General features: G+C 35.1%; 2 protein-coding genes across 8 annotated transcripts in view; one reads left to right on the forward strand and one right to left on the reverse strand.

The window, feature by feature from the left end:
• rapgef2b (Rap guanine nucleotide exchange factor 2b) overlaps positions 1-9,161 on the reverse strand; it is a 157,134-nt gene extending 147,973 nt beyond the window's left edge. For all 6 annotated transcript variants that reach the window (XM_059031365.1, XM_059031354.1, XM_059031357.1 and 3 more), the window contains exon 1: positions 8,531-9,161. In XM_059031365.1, the coding sequence (XP_058887348.1) occupies positions 8,531-8,605 (75 nt within the window). In that variant the 5' untranslated portion in view covers positions 8,606-9,161. The remainder of the gene's footprint in view (positions 1-8,530) is intronic.
• On the forward strand, positions 6,378-19,308 carry LOC117420948 (uncharacterized protein C4orf45). 2 transcript variants are annotated; one of them, XM_034926621.2, is made up of 6 exons: positions 6,378-6,469; positions 12,207-12,291; positions 14,708-14,937; positions 16,006-16,064; positions 16,763-16,925; positions 18,980-19,308. In XM_034926621.2, the coding sequence occupies exons 1-6, from the start codon at positions 6,431-6,433 to the stop codon at positions 19,052-19,054; spliced, it is 651 nt and encodes a 216-aa protein (XP_034782512.2). In that variant the 5' UTR covers positions 6,378-6,430; the 3' UTR covers positions 19,055-19,308. The 2 variants fall into 2 exon arrangements, with proteins under 2 accessions (XP_034782512.2, XP_033890639.3); XM_034034748.3 differs by lacking the exon at positions 6,378-6,469 and adding an exon at positions 9,168-9,691.
• Positions 19,309-19,621: the final 313 nt, after the last annotated feature.

The following is a 19,621-nucleotide window of genomic DNA, read 5'->3' on the forward strand; positions in this document are numbered from 1 at the left end:
TTACTAGTGGACTGCTTTAAGAAAGATTTTTTTCCTGAAAACTACAGGTCTCAGGGAATTAAAAATAATTAATAAAAAAAAAAAAATGAATTCAATAGATTTTTAATGTAAAAATGTTATTTATGTTCAAATTACATTGTTAATTCTTAATAAATTGGTAAAAACAGGAAAAACGGAATTTGCCATTCCCAGCATGGAAAATCAGGAGCCCTAGTAATGGACATAAGATCCAAAGTATCGCAATAGTATTGAATATCATGATACTGTGCATGGTATCATATCGATACTCCCTAAAGGAGGTATCGCAGAACACTACATACATCCAGGCGGTTTCCAAGAAATGCAACATTATACAATCTTACAATTCAAGCCTGGCATACATCTCAGAGATGTCAAAGAGATACACAATTCAAATTGGGGATATTAAAATGTATTCAACAAAAGTGCATGTCTAAAATAATTGTTTTTGTTTGGGGTTTTTTAAGTAACTTGCAACTCATTGCCAGAATCTTATAACTTGGTTATGTATTACTGTATCTAAAAAGAGATGCTCACGGTCAATGTCCAGTATGTTCCACACACAATTTGCCTGTGGGGGTACCCGTGAGACAATTCTTAAAACGATACTCTTTCGGTAACTTTTACTAAATAATAGAAGTATGAAATTATAATGATGTAAGCATAATTAGAAAGCCAGTTGGCCAGAGGATGACTTTTCTTTAATTACTTTCGGTCCAGATCCTTTTTAAGTACTAAGGTCAAAGGTTACAGTAAATAAAACACCGGTAAATGAATTTGTGCCAACTGAATGTAGGCCTAGTTTCTTTTTCTTTTTTTCTTAAAAATCTACTTATTTCCTGAAACCTTTAAAACAATAGTGTCAATTTACTGCCATTGTTTAACTACTTTTGAGTTAAAATCAACTGAAGTACATTTTCTGCCCAAAGAAAGGCATATCTTCATGTAAGCCCTACACTGCAATTAAATACCAGTGTCATAAAATAACAATTATTTATTATTATTCATTTCTTAGCAGACGCCCTTATCCGGGGTGACTTACAATTGTTACAAGATATCACATTATTTTTACATACAATTACCCATTTATACAGTTGGGTTTTTACTGGAGCAATCTAGGTAAAGTACCTTGCTCAAGGGTACAGCAGCAGTGTCCCCCACCTGGGATTGAACCCACGACCCTCCGGTCAAGAGTCCAGAGCCCTAACCACTACTCCACACTGCTGCCCCAAATGGGAAGAAAGATAGAACATAATTAATTCTAAAACACAAAGACTGCTAAATGTAAATATATAACACTGTGCCGATTCAGCCATTATTCCCAAAATGCACTTATCTTTCAGCTTTAATCAAATTTAAACTAGTTTAGCATTCACTGAGAGGCAGTGGACACCTGAGAGCCAGTGGGACACGAGTCACCGCAAGGGTCAATTACAGATTAAAGCAAGGATTTCCTCTTCAAAGACAAAGGAAGCCTGCACAAAGCACAAAAAAATGCACAGCAGAAATTATTTCAAATGCAAACTACTTCTTTTCTTGCTTTCAGCACTGTAGGTATGCAGTCTTTCAGCATTTTACAAAAAGCAGCAGTGGGCAATATATGGCCAAAAACTGATGACATGCTTATAATCCATGACAAAGGGTGCATAACTACTGTACAAAAATTGAATTAGTGGGATGAATTTTTAGCATGAGAGGGTTTAAATTATGAGCAACCAAATCTAATCAATATCGGGCATGCTCTCAGGCAGCGGCATGGAAGTACTAGATTTCCTGACCACCTGAGTCCCTTCTTGCTTCCGCAATGCACTGACCAGATCCACTACAACACTTTGAACAACGTTGCTCCCTGGAACTGTTTCTAATTTGAGTTCTCAAATGATAATATTATTATTTGTTTATTTAGCAGACGCCTTTATCCAAGGCGATTTACAGAGATTAGGGTGTGTGAACTATGCATCAGCTGCAGAGTCACTTACAATTACGTCTCACCCGAAAGACGGAGCACAAGGAGGTTAAGTGACTTGCTCAGGGTCACACAATGAGTCAGTGGCTGAGGTGGGATTTGAACTGGGGACCTCCTGGTTATAAGGCTGTTTCTTTAACCACTGGACCACACTGCCTCCTTTATGGTCATCTGGAACTCAGAACCAATAATTATTGGGTAACTTAATCTTCATTAAATTGGCAGTTAGGGTAGAGGTGCATTGCAGAATGAGAAAATTGTCTTCAAGAGCTAATGCACAACAAAAACCACATCAGCCTCCAACATTCTTAGATGGGTAACATTACACCCATCTGTTAAGAAGACAGTTATTTAACGCTACCTTTGCAGATATTTCAGCTGTGTTTCAGGGTAAGTGGCTCATCAATGAGATCAGCCTGAAACTAGCACTGCATTTAAAACTTGACAGCTAGCCTTAAAAGCCAGAGGGCCTTGTAGCTCCTGGCCTATTGTTCCCTTGGAAAGTATGCATCTTGTCCAGTGTTAAGGTTACTGTGATTTGGGTTGCTGTTGCTTGTCACAATATGTTGCAAATATTGATTTATCATGTCCTGCTTGCAACTGGAGCTGTGCTTTCTAAAAACACACTTCCAGAACACCCATGAGACTTTATATATATGTTGGTCAATGTAGCCATTGCTTGAAGGATCTGATTGTGGATAAATAGTTGCACATACTGTGTAGTTCTAAAAATGCATCACATAAACATCATTTTACTGTCAAGGGGATTTTCCTATTTGACTTTCTCTATTTTTTTGTCTAGTCAGCATTTCTGTTCATGGCAACCATAATATGGCTGTAGTTGCAGTCACCTGTTGTGAGGCTTCTAAGTTGTTATTTTGAATCGTTTCTCAATGAAAAAGTTCAGAAAATACAGCACTCAGTGGAAAATGGAAAGATGGACTCAAAAATAACTGTTGCATCACATTTGCTAATGAATACCACACTGCCATTCTGGAGGCAGCTCAGGAATTGCTACGCAAGTTCATAAATCTAATGACTAAGGGAAACTTCAGCATTGTGAAAACAAACTTTAGTAGCCCTCCAAAAAAGTAAAAATAATGAACAGACCACTTCCTTTATATTACTGCACATCGAATCCAATGAAAAACCCAAGCAGCTACAGTATAGTTAGTGTTCCGCGTTTTCGGTTTTTATCTTTAAAAAACATTTCCGGGAATTCTTCAGAGTTTATTTTACATACATAAAATAGGGATAAAAGTGGTAAAAAATAGTTTTTAATTGAAACATCTGTAAAAAATCGGGGGGGAAAACTCAGTATACACACTTTACATGTGGAATATGATGCGTAGCAGTTCTGGTTTCTGATTAATAATGTCCCTGGCATGTATGATAAAGCAGAATCTGTGCAAGTCAAAGCCACATTTTCCCAAGTTAACTAGTACTTTGCGAACGTTTGGGCAATCGCTGTGCTGACGGAAATAGTATCTACAGATGGTATGAACATGACATCAGCACAAACCAAGCCAGGTTTATTCACCTTGAAATCATAAAAAAAAAAGAAAATTGACAGAACTATGCAAGCCATTGGGAGATGCGTCAAAAATCACATTGGACATTTCCATCAATGCGTTCCATATAAGTTTACCAACTAAAGAATCACCATTTTCTGTAAAAATATTTACGATTAAGATTGTCGGTGTTAGTCAGTGTTTTAGCTGATGGACAGACAGTACTGTCACAAATACAGACCTCTGCAATAAACACTGGCTATCCAGCAAAGCATTGACAAACTCATTAACACAGTCATGCTGTGCTTTCTTTTTATTAAAGCGTGTGTAAATGCTGCAATTGTCTCTCAGTTCACTTTACTGTTTTAGTTTAATGTGCCGCATATTTTTCAGTATGTTCTTTTGTTGTCAGTGCAAACATGTTCCTCAATGCAGCAGTATTTGCAGCGCTATGCATCCTCTGCCTCACCTGACCCACTTCTGCTATTTTTGCTTTTTGTATACTTCGAAACATTAGTTTTCTTTTGAATATTCATAAACTGATTTACGTTCTCTCCATTCCTCATACACTAAAAATATTATTGTTTTGTGTGAGTATTTCAATTTAGTTTTTGATCAAGCTAGTTGTTATTACGCCCAATAATTACCACAATAATCAGACTTTGATTGACCAACATAATCAGGGGCAGCAGTGTAGAGTAGTGGTTAGGGCTCTGGACTCTTGACCGGAGGGTCGTGGGTTCAATCCCAGGAGGGGACATTGCTGCTGTACCCTTGAGCAATGTACTTTACCTAGATTGCTCCAGTAAAAACCCAACTGTATAAATGGGTAATTGTATGTAAAAATAATGTGATATATTGTAACAATTGTAAGTCGCCCTGGCGTCTGCCAAGAAATAAATGATATTAATAATAATAATAATAATAATAATCAGGTGTGTTTGTGAAGTGACAGAGAACCACAGCTGAACATTATTTGATCCTCTGTGTAGAGCTGCTTATTATAATGTTGGAGTCAAAACAAAACAGCATTTTAAATCAAATTATTGTGTATTTTCTAGAAAATAGTACATGGAAAATAGACTAATAGACAAAAATCGGGTACAAATCAGTAAAAACTAGGTTTAGTCCTTTGCTGTTCCCATGGGCCCTTAATCTCTTACTGTAACAATTGTTATCCCACATTTAAAGATAAAAGGGCAGTCAGTCATAACCAAGCTGAAGTAATAAAAACACATCAATGTTCAATATGATGTGCTGTATGTAGCCTAATTCTATCCAAAAGAAAACATGCAGGCACAATATAGGCCTAAGTATTGCACTGTGTAGTTTAGAGTTCATGTGACCAAACTGAGGATAAATAATCAGAAAATACAAATCGGATTTAGAAGAGCCTGCTGAAACTTCCGATAGTTTTCCCTTTCATTAATTCATTTTATTGCTAAGCAAAGTAAATGACTAATCCGAGACTACAGCAAATCAAATACCATAAGCATGACATTTCACGCTATTTAGTATCTGATAATTCCTACTTGTTAGCAAAGTAGCCCACTAAATGCCATATCATGATAATTGGCTTAATGTGTCTACATTAGCCCAATGAGGTTTTGAGGATGTTCCCAGAAGTGCCACAGAAACTGCTGGGTGATCAATTTAAAGGCTTTCTGGTGTTTTCTTTCACAGCTTTGTTTTTGTGCAATGAGGACAGAGCGGTCACAAACACCATGATCAATAGAGCAAACGACTCTGAAAAGATAGCAGAGGAAGCCCATAAAAAGGTCAAGATTTTCAAAATGTGAAAGGCAGCACAAAATTATTTTGGTTATCAACTGGAACCTTCATTTTACACCTTTTGAGTTTTATCCTTGACTAGGCCTACATGACAATTATGTAACAAAAATAACAGCAATGGTTTTACATTCAGACATGATCAGTGGACTATTACATTGTTTAAGCTGTTCATTAAAGCCTCTCAGAAAATAAACATGAAGCTCAATGGAAACCATTTAAAATCTGCACAGGGCTATTTAATTCACTTAAGAAGGTTTTTGGGATCATTACTGTTTATCCATTCTCTAATAGATTGTCTCACTGTATATTATTGTTAAATGGATGTAAAGTGATTTCTGACTTGGTCATAAAATGCATTATTTAAAACTTGCATGAACAATACCACAGACAGACTCAATACAGTGTGTGAATAGATCTGAGTACAGTACCTTATGTAGTTTTAGTTCTACTACTGTTTCTTAGCCTGTGTCATTTAAAGACAAAATAATTCGAAGTAAATTCTAGTGATGCCTCCTACGATTTCAGAGCCTACATTGTTAATATAATTAATTTTCATTTTACTTGTATTTGTTTACAAGTTGGTTTTGGTTGTTATACTAATTCATATCTAGTTCCTCATTTGTATCACTTTGGAAAATTAATAATTTACAATTGGAAGTGGTTCAGATGTGTGACAGACTTATGAACAAGCAAGGTATTTTATGTGTTACATCTACTGTGATGGAATTAGAAATGTGTGCTACAGCATGGCAACTGCATTTGATCTAGGCTTGACTTGGACACTACTGTTCATTTATATATTTTTGTGCACGTCTTACTCAAACTAAAAACAAATCTGTTGATACCACCTGATGGGCAATAACAGGGCTTAGGGAGTAGACGATGAATCAAGTCTACATTTTTGATTTCCTGAGAAAGGTCTATATTCAAGTTGCCACCTGGACTAACCTAGCAGTTCTGTTTTCTGTCTATATAAGCCTTCCAGGTATTATAAAGTTACATACAAATGTATTGTGTTCTCCCTCAATAATGTTTGTCCTCTAACATAATGGAAATCCTTACATACACAAAATAATTTTATTTGTCTCTGCTGTTCTATGGACTTTCTGACGTCAAAGAAAGGAAGGGGCCAAATTCATCTGTGATGGTTCCTGGCATAAGGTCATCATCTACAACTTTCCAGGTGAAACAACCTAAACCTTTTTCTTTAACGCTGTAGTTAAAATGATTTAATGTGTTTCCAGGTGGAAAAGAGGAACACCTGGCATTAAATGACTTACCAATCCAATTCAACAAACGAACATCTGACTAAAGAATTTGGATACTTTAAATAATAGTACTTCTTAATTTATCTTTTTTTCCTGGTTGTAAACTGCTTTGCGATGACAGCCATGAAAGACGCTATAGAAAACCAAATTATTGTTGTATAGCTAACACAGCAACCTGGGTGGATGGAAGGATGGATATCTATCTATATCTATACAGCTATACAGATATATATACATATCTCTCGCTCTATCTATCTATCTAATATTAATATATATATATATATATATATATATATATATATATATATATATATATATATACACAGTATCTATATATATATATATATATATATATATATATATATATATATATATATATATACACACACAGTATATATATATATATATATATATATATATATACACACAGTATCTATATATATATATATATATATATATATATATATATATATATATATATATATACACACACACAGTATATATATATATCCAATTTTAGCACTAGTGTGCCTTGTTGTCCTGGGCCTTTTAATAATACCACGATTTAAAAAGCATGACTAAAATGTTTTTAATACAGAAATATCAGCTTTTCCAAAATTTTACAAGTCTGAGTTACTGTACATTTAAAAAAAGGTTGTTCTATTTATTTATTTGAGGGATTTCCTACTCTCGCCTTGGCAATCTAATCTGTTTAAAGTTTTAAACAAATTATAAATCCCATGGAAAGACAGTGTAATTAAAAAATAACCTTAATTGAATCCCCAACAAATTGTAAAAGGTGAAGCACAATGACCTACTAAAGTTGCATGCAAACACTGACCCACACAAAGATAAAACAGTTTTTGTTTAAATATTTGGTAGAATATTTTAAAATGTTACAGTTTTTTTTTCACAGAAGCTACTAATGGAAGAACTTCTCAGAAACAAAGCTGATGGTGCAAAGTGTAACAAAACTGTAGCCTGAAATTCAAAAACTCAGCTTTTATTAAAAAAAAAAAAAAAAAAAAAAAGTTACACAATTACGAAATACTCAAAAAACATGAAACCCCTCAAAACAACAAAAAAAGATCAAAATACCATGCCCCTTTCCCCAAATAGAAGAACTCGTTTATATATATATAGTTCAGAGCTAGCTGCCCTACACACACACACAATTAAATTAAGCATGTACAGTGATGTAAAGGACCGTGACTTGATATTTTGTGTCAAATCCCACTACATTTTGTCATCCGAAAAGCCATTGTTAGACATAAATGCGGCGTTGCACTTGCTGTAGGTCTGACGGAGCCACAGCTACTAGAATATTGCCTCGGTTCATAAAGTCGGGTCGTCTATAAGCAATTTGACTGAGGACCACATTGCAGTGGCAGAGATGCTGCATTTCTGAACCTGTGGTGTATCGTCTAGTAAGCAAAGCCCCAAAGAAAACATCCAGATTATGCTACAGTACTACTACCAGACGATGTGCTGTTTGATTTGCGTTACTCTGGTTTTACCAAAATACACTTTTATTTAAAATGTTACCGTTATCGACGATTACGAAATGCTCAACATAAAAAAAAAGATTGCTCAGTCAGTGGTATCATAAGACCATGCCCCTTCCCCCAAAAGAAACCTCCGTTACTAGTAAATACAGAAATAGTCAGTTGCAGATTAACAGGAGAAAAAGCACAATAACCGCTCTCGTTCACCTAATGTAAAAGTTATCTGAAAACAACATTTCACTTTTGATAATCATTTTTGCTAGCACTATACCTCTGGATTAATCCCAGTCTTCCTGTGTCACTCGTCAAGTGGAGAAAAAAAAACATGACATGAATGAACTGTCTGTGGCAGTATACAAAATATTCACTTGGGCAAATTGGAACAAGACTTGAGTTAGATCATACAGGCAGTACATGGTAATCTTAAAGATGAGGAAACACGTGCATTTAAATTAAATATTGTTTTCTGACCTGTTGCGTCCTTTCGGCCGGGTTTTTCATCACCGCCTGTCGGAAACTGTTGTCCACGTAAGAAGCCATTCTCATCGTAAAGAGCACACAACTATTTGATCAGACTGGGTCTTGTAGTGTTAATAAATTCAGACAACACCTATCCAGTCCTGTTTCCCAATCAGTTTTAAAATGCACAACAAAATTATCTCTCCCCAGGCCACAGTGAGAGCCACGGGGTTTCTTTTCTATTTCGATCCCAATCCCAGAGGACAAACTCGGGATCTGCCAGGAGACGTTTCCTTCTGATTTGTTAGCTGTAGTGTTCCTTCAATTCTGATTGGAAATGTGGAAAAGTGGTTCTGTGATCATTTAAAAAAAAAAAATTAAAACTCCTCAATAAAAAAAAAAAAAAGTATTTTAAACCGTGTTTTAAAAGGCTAGTCTACAATCGCCAGCATTATACTGGTTTACAAAAATACTGGTTTACAATAAAATTGATAAATCATTGATCTTTTTGTTTACGTTGTCAAAATCCCCAAATATGTTAAATAGGTGTTTCCAGTTCATTTAATAAGAAGAGTGAACCTCCACAGCTTTCTGCTTTGTGCCACCATGGTGACTGACACAGAATACTCAGGGCGAGTCCATTTACAACAATATCATTCAGGAAAAAAATACAAAAAGAAAAAACTCTCTGACGCCACCTACAAAAGAAACTGGAATAACACAGCGAAACTAAGAAAATTCAATCTCTGTGCTGCCACCTTGAAATAAAATCGGAGTAACACATGAAATCGTCTACTGGCAGAATGAACTCGAGAATCCATTCATCCATTATCTGTAACCGCTTAATCCTAGAGGGTTGCGGTGAGCCAGAGCCTAACCCGGCAGACATAGGGGTGCAAGGCGGGACTACACGCCAGTCCATCGCAGGGCAACTAAGAGATGCCAATCCATCTAGCCAGCATGTTTTTGGACTGTGGTAGGAAACCGGAGTAAAAACACGGGGAGACCATGCAAATTCCACAGACAGACCTCTGAGTCCAGAATCAAACCCCGGACCCTGGAGCTGTGAGGCAGTAACGCTAACCACCGTGACCCGGAGAATGCAGGAACGCAAATAATTTAATGCATGCAAAAATGTGATCCCGCGTCTGCTGTCCCTCACTTCGATTGATTGTAAGCGAGTGTTTTTAGGTATTTGTAGGTGTGTTTATGCTTACTTCTATTGAACATTAATTACTTGCATATAATATAATTAACAATAAAGATATATTAAAACTGGAAAAAATACCGTTTTGATATATACAATAGAAAAGTACATGTTTTTTTTTTTTTCTTTTCTTCGTTTGTGGAATTTTTTCAATAAACCTACACATAATAGTAATTGAGCAGCTGTTTGGCAAGGTTTTACAGATTAACATCACGGGGTGATAAAACTATTTTGGACATAAATTTAGTGACATGGCCGGTTCCACTAAAATATTCCGAGTCAGAATCTGGTTCCGGTCTGTGTTTCATATCCATCCCACAATGAACTGTTATATATATATATATATATATATATATATATATATATATATATATATATATATATATATATATATATACACACACACACACACACAGCTGAAGGCAGCTACGTTATTTGACCTTTAAACTTTTGGAACGTATGTCGTGTCTCTGCTATAACCCGAGACAGTAGTGAAACACAGACTTAGAACTCCCAGTAATAAATGCATGAATGTTCCTCTCCTCGGTAACATAACAATATATATATAGACGGAGTGAGAAGCGATCTCGGCTAATTTAGGCAAGCGCATCACACAGGGCGAGGCAATCCACACACAGGGGGAGGGCGGGCGCGAACCTGGGACCTGTGACACTAAAGCATAGCGCTGATACCGCTGTACGAAATAGCTTGTTATTTTTCGATCACATCTAGTGAACTTTATTCAAATATAAGTGATAGATGCTCAGTATATATATCTAATTTAGGTGATATTTTAGTTCACAGTAAACATAAAAGAATAATTGACAAAATAGGTTCTACGAACATGTGCACCAGTAAATGTAAAGTGTGTAAATACATAGACAAAAGTAAAAATATAATTAAATATAAGACCACATATCCACTAAAAACTAATACCTACTGTAAAAACAGCAATGTTGTTTATGGAATAGCCTGTGAAAAATGTGATTAAATCAAATATGTTGGAGAGACTGGAACTACTTTATATAAAATAATTCAGAACCACCTTTCATTAATTAGAAATATAAAAAAAAGAATGAACAAATAGTACAGCACTTCACCAGTCAGGGACATGACATAAATGATGTAAAGTTTGTAGTATTAGAACAGCTCAAATTAGACAATGCGACATATAGAAGAATAAAAGAAAGTAAATGGATTAATAGACTGAACACGATTATGCCAGCGGGACTCAACAGAAAAGAATGAACTAATTAACTTCAATAAATATATAACATTTAAATAAATAAACAAAATTCATTCAAAAGTTGTGCATGCTGATGCGCTGGGGAGGCCAAATCTAGACTGATCCTCAGAGCCAGCATTGCATGATATAATAAAAATATAAGTTTATATAAAGTAGTGTTAATAAGAATTAATACAGATTCAAAGATAGAAGTAAAAATGATGTCACAATATATAGAACACCATTACATCATGTAAGAATAAATCATGGATTTGAATGTAAACAATATGCTGTCAAAAACCTATAAATACCTCCAATGTTTTGATTCAAACACAGGCTCCCTTGAGAAAGATATGTACAACATATCGAAACGTTGGGCAGCTGGCTCTTTGAGCTAAAATATATATGTGTGTGTGTGTGTGTGTGTGTGTGTGTGTGTGTGTGTGTGTGTGTGTGTGTGTAATTAGCCCCATACTGTTAATGGCAACATTAGCAGAAATAATAGGATCTTAAAATAACAATTCTAGTTTTTTAGCTGCAATAGCTGCATGTACTTTGTCAGATGTAATCCAATTTAATACAAATTTATACTAAATACTGTACCAATTTCAAATGACAATTTTTAATTAGGTATAGAAACCCCACTGTATGTAGTGTCCTGATGAAAAAATGGTAATTGGGCCAAACCTGTTACGTGTTTGGAGGATTTTCTGTATTCTAATAATTCTTACCCATTTTAATGTTCAATTAAACCATCAGCTAACTGCAGGAGCCAATACATATACTGAAAAGCATTACATAGTAGAAACAACATTACAGAAAGAACGACTTATTTTAAAGTTTGTATCTTATTTAACCAGGAAGGTCCAATTGATAGTATATAGAGGCATACCAAATCACAATTACTACGGTATAAAACAATCACATACGAAATACAAACAATGAAAACTGTATCCCATGTAGCATTGAAGTCAATCGTGTTGCGGTAGTGATCCCACAGCACAATTTAATTATTTAAGCATCTGATTACTATGGGGATCTATTCTCCGTAATGTGACCTTAGTAATGGGGAACGGCGATCTTTCAGTAGCAATGTGTCCTTAACAACGGCATCCATGGCAACTAACTAATTGTGACAAAACAGGTCCCGCCCCATCTAGAATATTGCCGAGGTTATACACAGGATGACCCTTGGCTGCCAGTTTTTGCAAGCGCTTTAATTTCTTTTGTTTAACATACCTGTATTTTTTTTAAAGATGACTTCCAAGGTTTGTTACAATTATAAACGTACTGGGATTCCAAAACTCCCGAAAGCAACTGGACAAAGGATGTTATTTACAGGTATACCATTTATTATTATTATTATTATTATTATTATTATTATTATTATTATTATTATTATTATTATTATTGTTGTTGTTGTTGTTGTTGTTGCAAGTTAGTTACATTGGATCTGAGTCTGGACTATACACCTATGGCCAAAAGGTTTGCATAACCTAGAATTTTAGGATTGAGACAAAAAACTTAAAATAAAACTACATGAACATAAACTACAAACTGATATCACAAAAGTCTACTGGAAGCCAAAATAGTAGTACAGTATTTCATGCTAGATTTCGAAATGTCACATTTTTCAATTTTTGTCAGTTTTTCGTTAAGTAAATGGAAAACTAGACAGTGGTATGTATTTCAATATATCCCTGTTCGCACTAGGATTTTTATACTGGTATGGCAACATCTGTTCACACTGGAGTTGTTACAGGCGTCATACCAGTAGAACTGTACTCATAGGAAACCCAATCAAGAGCAAGTTTCGTAGCGGTGTAGGGTCAGAAAGTAGTACATCCTCAGAATGTGGCACACCATCAAAACTTGATCTGTGTCAGAAAGTGGTAAGCTGTGAGATTGTGGTGCAGGTGCAGGCAATTACTATAGTCATAAGGTTTGTGGTACAGTTTTAAAGAAATGCTAAAGTTAATTATACATTATTCTTTTGCAAACATAAACTGGAAACAGACAACCAATGTTTCTTAAAAGAAAATACAATTCACAACGAACAAGACAAAATTAGAAGTCACCACAAAGTTTCCCAAGTAAACAAATTTACGATTACAAGACCCAATGTATTGCATATCATAAATATTTGCATACTATTTTCTTAATGGTGTAAACATGATCAATTACATTAAAAATTATGTAAAAGACTGGCAAATATGATAAATTAAATTTTAAAAAATGATGCAAAAGACCAAAAACAGCATAATGTACCAGATTCTGAATGGTCGTTCCCTGCTTCCTTAGCGGGAGTTGTTGACCCATGCGCAAGCAAGCGCAATCGCTACATACCACTTTTTAATGAGTACCAAAAAATAACACTACACACTTTTTTGCACAATACAGTGTGCTTCTGGTCTATCCTTATAACATTTATTCTCTCGATCCCATCCCAAGTAGTCTGCTGAAAATCAATACAAATTATCTCCAAAATGAAACATTCATCAACTAAATAATTCACACTGCCAATGACTCCTTGTGCTCCGTTCCAGCGTGTTTTTTTTTTCAGCAAACTGTAGATAAATGAGATCATCTGTTTTCTAGTCTTTTTTCTGTCTTTTATCTTTCTGAAACCTGTTTCTTGGACACTTAAAGGGACAGTTCTGTACTCCGAAACAACCAGTCCCAATCTAAATGTTTCGTTCTTATTATTGAAGAAAAAATATATATACTGTTTTATTCTGAACATGGCAATAAAAACAATTATTTGGCATATTGGTTAAATAAATACATTTACAGTGGACAGCCACAGATACATAGGATGCAGTCTGTTTTGTGCTACACAACCGGTGGAAAAGCCTCTATAAAAAAAAAAATCTAAAAAAAATCAGTTTTACGCTGGGTGCTGACACTTTGACGCCACGCACTTGGTGTGAAAGGAGTTTAACTCTTAAAGTGTAAATTGTATTAATAAATAATTGTATGACAACACAGCCAGCTTGTTGAAGTCAGTCACAGTGGAAGTAGCACATAAACTATGGAGAATGTATCCTTAAGTGTTATTCTTAAACATAATAGACACCTAGGGGACGCATCAGGTGCACAGTACTTGGAGACAACTGTCTTCCTTGCTAGAATAAAAACCTTGACTCCGATTTTATGCACTTGCAAGACAAGTTATCGCCTCATACACTCAACGGTACATTCAATACACCCTATAAATATTGCTTAAATAATAAATCTTACCTAGCTGTCTGTATCTGACCCCCTTGCGATATGTACAAATGGGCTAAATTACCAATCAATTCCGTTGTATTCAAGTCAATTCCATTCTAGTAAATAATTCCACAAAAAAGAGATTTGCACCTCATTTCCAACAGGGTATGGGATGAATAGGCTGGCTGTGTGGTCCAGTGGTTAAAGAAAAGGGCATGTAACCAGGAGGTCCCTGGTTCAAATCCCACCTCAGCCACTGACTCATTGTGTGACCCTGAGCAAGTCACTTAACCTCCTTGTGCTCCGTCTTTCGGGTGAGACGTAGTTGTAAGTGACTCTGCAGCTCATGCATAGTTCACACACCCTAATCTCTGTAAGTCGCCTTGGATAAAGGCATCTGCTAAATAAACAAATAATAATAATAATAATGAATGGCTAACCATTGTGATAAAATAGCTATAGATAATTGGTTTTGTCATCTTGTTATTCTATTGTACGTGTGCTGCACATTCACAGTTTAATATCCAACTGTTCTGTACCTCCTCAGGACCGGGTGGCATAGGTGATTACAGAGCAAAAAATGCTGATTTCCCACATCACATTGGCGAAGGCGAGCTGTCTCGTGAGGCTACCAGCAGGCTGGATTACCTGTACCGCGCTGCCCCAGGGTCCCCGGCTCCAAGGCCTAAACACTGCTATGTAGGAGGAGTTGGCTGGGGAGTCCTGGAGTATAGTGTGTTAAATAGCAGGACTCTTAAGAGCAACATGCAGTTCAAGGTTGTATACATTTTAGTATAAGTTCAAGAAGAAGGTTAATTGTAAGGAGAATGTGTTCTATCTCAGCTTGTCATGTCCTTTGAGTTAATTAATTATAGGACATTAATTAAATAAACTATGTGTCTGTTTTAATGTTAACCTGATTTTCATACTAGAGGAATGCTGCTGCTGTTTCGGTTGACTAAAGTGTGTAATATAGCGTTCCACTGAGTTGTCCCAGGTTTCCTTAATAAATAACATGTAGAATCACCCTTGAAAAGTAGTTTAACCCAAAGCAATCTGATGTGGCTGCAAAAAAACTCCATCATTGAAACAAACTGTTCCTAGTTTCAATATCAGCCAAGAACACTTATACTATGCCTTTATGGCCAGCATATCGAATGGCCAAAATCAAAAACGAGTTGTTGATTTAAAGAAGCATAGTGAAAGCAGTTTAGGGGAATTATATTTTACATACATTAAAAATACAATGAGAAATCCCTAGGATTAATTAAATGTGTACTGAAATGATTTTAGTAAGTAATGCAGCTTTGTACAGCAGTGCCCTTTTTTAATGAACATACAACTAAAAAGGCAGTCCAGTAAATCATTAAAAAAAGCTGTTAAGCTGTTTCTGAGATTTTTACAAAAAACTAAAACTCCTTGAAGTCTCATGCATTGGCACTCCTTTACAACCAGTCCCTCTTTCTATTGTTTTCCGTTCTCTTATCTGGAAATAGCAAAAAGTAAATGTAGTTTATTCGAAGCCTTTAAAAAAAAATCAAATATACTTTTACTATGTGTGTGTCTTTTATAGAGGAAACACTTGACTTTGATGAAATTCTTTTTTGTTTTGTTTTAACACACAGATTTATGTATGGCATTTCATGATATCTCAGTTAGGGAAATAAACCAATAATCAGTTATTTATGCATGGTGGAGAAAAAAAGAAGAGTGAACTTCAGTTTTTTAAATTAATTCCCATCAGATATCTGAACCCATGTTAGTGTGTTTCTAGACATATGTATTCTTTCTCTCGCCCTTAAACTAACTAATCATGTTCACTATATCATTCATATATCTCCTCAGCTGGTGAATTTTCGTCAGGCTTGTGAAGACAAAGTGACTCACAGGTATCAAAATCCATGGTATGTAAAGGAGAGTAAATAACTTCAAACTCTTTCTCACAATGTGCTTATTTTATTAATATAATTTGACATGGTAGTCACCATCTTAATGTGTAAGTGAAATGAAAATGCAACTAAACATTTTTTTTAGTTTGTTGTTGATTTTGTGTTTGAATGCACATCAAACCCAGGAAAATGGGACAAGGGACTAAAAATGTGAATGCAGTACCTTGAATGAAGGCAGGACTGGGTATATATAAAATGACTTCTGTGCATAATGATGAAAAGTAGTTTAAAATATTTAGTTTATTTAGCCTTTATATATAGACAGCTATTTGCTGTTTTTGGATTCTTTCTCTTGCTATCTATCTATCAATCTATCTATATATGTGTGTGTGTATATATATATATATAGATAGATAGATAGATAGATAGATAGATAGATAGATAGATAGATAGATAGATAGATAGATAGATAGATAGATAGATAGACAGACAGACAGATAGATAGATAGATATGTTGTTCCCTTAAATGCATACATTAAAATAATTTTAAAAAAGTGTTCAGTTATAAAAATAGATTATGCATTTATGAGAGGTTTTCACCTTAACTACTATACAAATAGTGTTTCATTCCAGTTTTAGTAATTTATCAAAGCCCATTAAATAAATATACTAGTAAAAGCAATAAATACTATTTACTATTATCTTATTTGTAGGCAACCTTCCCCACATATTCTTGATGAGCAGCCCGGAAGAGCCCGCAGTAAACTAGGATGGACTCACAACCTCTACGATGATTACTGTTATGGAAACAGCACATGGACCCGTCGATACGGAGATAAGAAATTGCCTGCTGCTACCCCAATCTGTGTGTTAAAGGTAGGGTCATATTCATACAGTAATTTTACAGGCTCTGGATTTCTGGTTTACTATCAATTTCTATAGATTACTACACAACTGTCTTTTGCCAACTGCAGAGCTCAGGGTGAATGATCTCACCAGGATCTAATAGAATCATCATTAGCTGGGACACAGTGGTTGAAATTAGATTTAGCTTTTGTACCCTTGGATCCGGTCACCTTTCCTCAGATAGTTTAGCATTGAATGGTAGTTGGACAAGATACAGTACTGGCCATTTCAACCTTTGGTGTCACAGAAATAAGCATCTTTAAAGTTGTCTTGCTATAGAAGCCTTCATCTGCTCTAAGACAGGGGTCTCCAACCCTGGTCCTGAAAAGCCCCCTATCCAGCAGGTTTTACAGGTGTCTTTACATCATCACTGGCTAAAGCCTAATTATATATACATTTAAAGTACAAAGTTTATGAATGTGTGCTGAAATGAACATGTGAGACTAGTTATCTTTAATTAAACAATTCAGACATTATAATAAAATGTATTTTAAATGATAAATTAAAGTAATAGTTCAATTATATTTCTACCTAAGGGCCAGTTTACAATAATGGATAGTACACAAATTGCCTAAGGTAAAATATTGAGCAAGATTACTAGCAATAAAAAATGCCAACTGTAAAACATCCAATGTAAATGATACTTTTCATATCCAAAATTGTTATTTACCATAGCCGAATTCCAGGGGAACAATTTCTCACCTGATACAGTAGGCTCCCACTCCCAGGCTGGTTTACACTAGACAACACTTATTCCTGGCAATTCATTGCCCCTAAAGACAGGTGTCTATCAGAAGTTGCTATCTTCTTGGACTTATGATGAAAATGACATCACAGTTCGAGAAAAAATGTCAGCAATATTGCTTTTTTGTTTTGTTAAAGTTCTGAAACACTGTAGATTATAAAACATACATCTTATTTCACTGTCCACTGTTTCTTCTTGTTATTCCACTTATGTCACTTGTGATGCTTGTCGTGTTCGGGTTAGAGGTCCCTAAGGATCGAATAACAGAAGTGCCTTTTCTCTGAGGTTTTCAGGCCTCGCAGTTGTTCAGTAAGCTTTCCCATGGCTCACAAGGGCACATACTCACGGCTGATTGGTAGGAAACGCACAATGGTGGTTTAGTTCGAGGGAGAGCTATTCCTTGCTGAGTACCCTTTTCTAAGGGACTCATTATGAATAAATGTGTGAAAAGCATAGCATTCATAGAAGTACCAGGTTGACTTGTCACTACAATAAAATCACTGTTTAGTTTTACCCAAGAGACTGCACTATATTAAAAGCAGGCAATGTAGTTATTGCACACACAAAAATAATTCATACCATTTAAAAACAAAAAAAATAAAAGTAGGACTATCAACTATTAAAGTGAATACGCTACAATAACGATTTTTTTTTTATGGCAACAAATTCACATTAAAAGAATAACAGCTAATCCATTTCTATTCTAAAAACTGTGTATTATAAAGAGTGGATTATATAACTAACAAAAGAATCCCAACTATATGAGATGATTAACATTATGATGTGTTTGCTGCCTACTATAACATCACTGAAGTAGCTACACAGTGACATCTGCTGTCTATGAAAGGCAGGACAAGAATTAAGGGTGCCTATATAACATTATATATAACCTAATTTTTCTGGTTTGACTGGTGCAGGTTTCGGTGTTTTTCTTCAAGCTGTCCTTGTAAATGAGTAAGTCAAGTGTTTAAGCCGACCAATGTCCAGAAGTTGCTGTCCAGACTGGGTTGTTAAAACTATACAAATGCAGTCTCAACCTGATTTAATGATACTGCAAAAAGGTGTGAAGTATTTTCTGAAATACCCATTTTGTCCAGGAACAAAACGATAATAAATAGTCAGTGAATAGCTAATAAAGGTGTATTACATTGTCTTTTTTTTGTATGCTATAATCCTTTGTATAGATAGGGACAATGTGTTTAATTTCCAGGAATATTTGATATAACTGCCATTAGGTTATAGTTTTGTTTTATTAATGTAAATTGTTATTTTCAAACAGAATCGAAGAGCTCAACAAAGTCCCCGTGTTTTTTCTGAAGAATCGATTGGTTTTCACTCCGCTCAAAGAAACTGATGGAAAAAGTGCTTCCAACGCATCTCGCACCCACTACTATGGCATTTGTCTGATAATCAATAATATTAAAATCAGACAACTCCTAAAAGCAAAAATGATGTGTGTATCTGTTTCCTCTGAAAGTAGGTTGGACCAATTAAATTTACCAAGTCTGTGTTGATTTTCTTTTTTGATTTTGGTGTGAAATTCCCTAAATGAAGGGAAGGCAATAGAAAGAAACAATACAGCATGACTAAATCATCACAAACTGACGCTTCATTCTAGATCTCCACAAACAAACAAACAAAAGAAAACATTATTGGTCAGTTAATCCATTGTATCTGCAGTTTTATTAAATATGGAATATGTTTTAAAAAAAAAAAAAGTAACCAATACTGATAGAACAAAAAAACAAATAACAAATAACAAACCTGGTCAGTTGTACCAGTCTGTGTTAAGCTTTAGATCCATACATTTCAGTTTCTTCATACATTCAATAATGTTTCATTCTCATGCCCATGTCATTCTGCACAAAATTTAAACCACAAACATGCTACCATGATGAGAAAACAATCCTGTTACAAACAG

The sequence above is a fragment of the Acipenser ruthenus genome, chromosome 1 (assembly GCF_902713425.1).
Source record: "Acipenser ruthenus chromosome 1, fAciRut3.2 maternal haplotype, whole genome shotgun sequence".
NCBI lineage: Eukaryota > Metazoa > Chordata > Actinopteri > Acipenseriformes > Acipenseridae > Acipenser > Acipenser ruthenus.

What these genes read in the sequence shown, in the direction of transcription:
- LOC117420948 (XM_034926621.2), top strand. Translation starts at nt 6,431, where the DNA reads ATGGTTCCTGGCATAAGGTCATCATCTACAACTTTCCAG. An exon ending in ACAAAGGATGTTATTTACAG is followed by an intron (nt 12,292 to 14,707) that starts GTATACCATTTA and finishes GTACCTCCTCAG; the next exon opens with GACCGGGTGGCATAGGTGAT. An exon ending in AGAGCAACATGCAGTTCAAG is followed by an intron (nt 14,938 to 16,005) that starts GTTGTATACATT and finishes ATATCTCCTCAG; the next exon opens with CTGGTGAATTTTCGTCAGGC.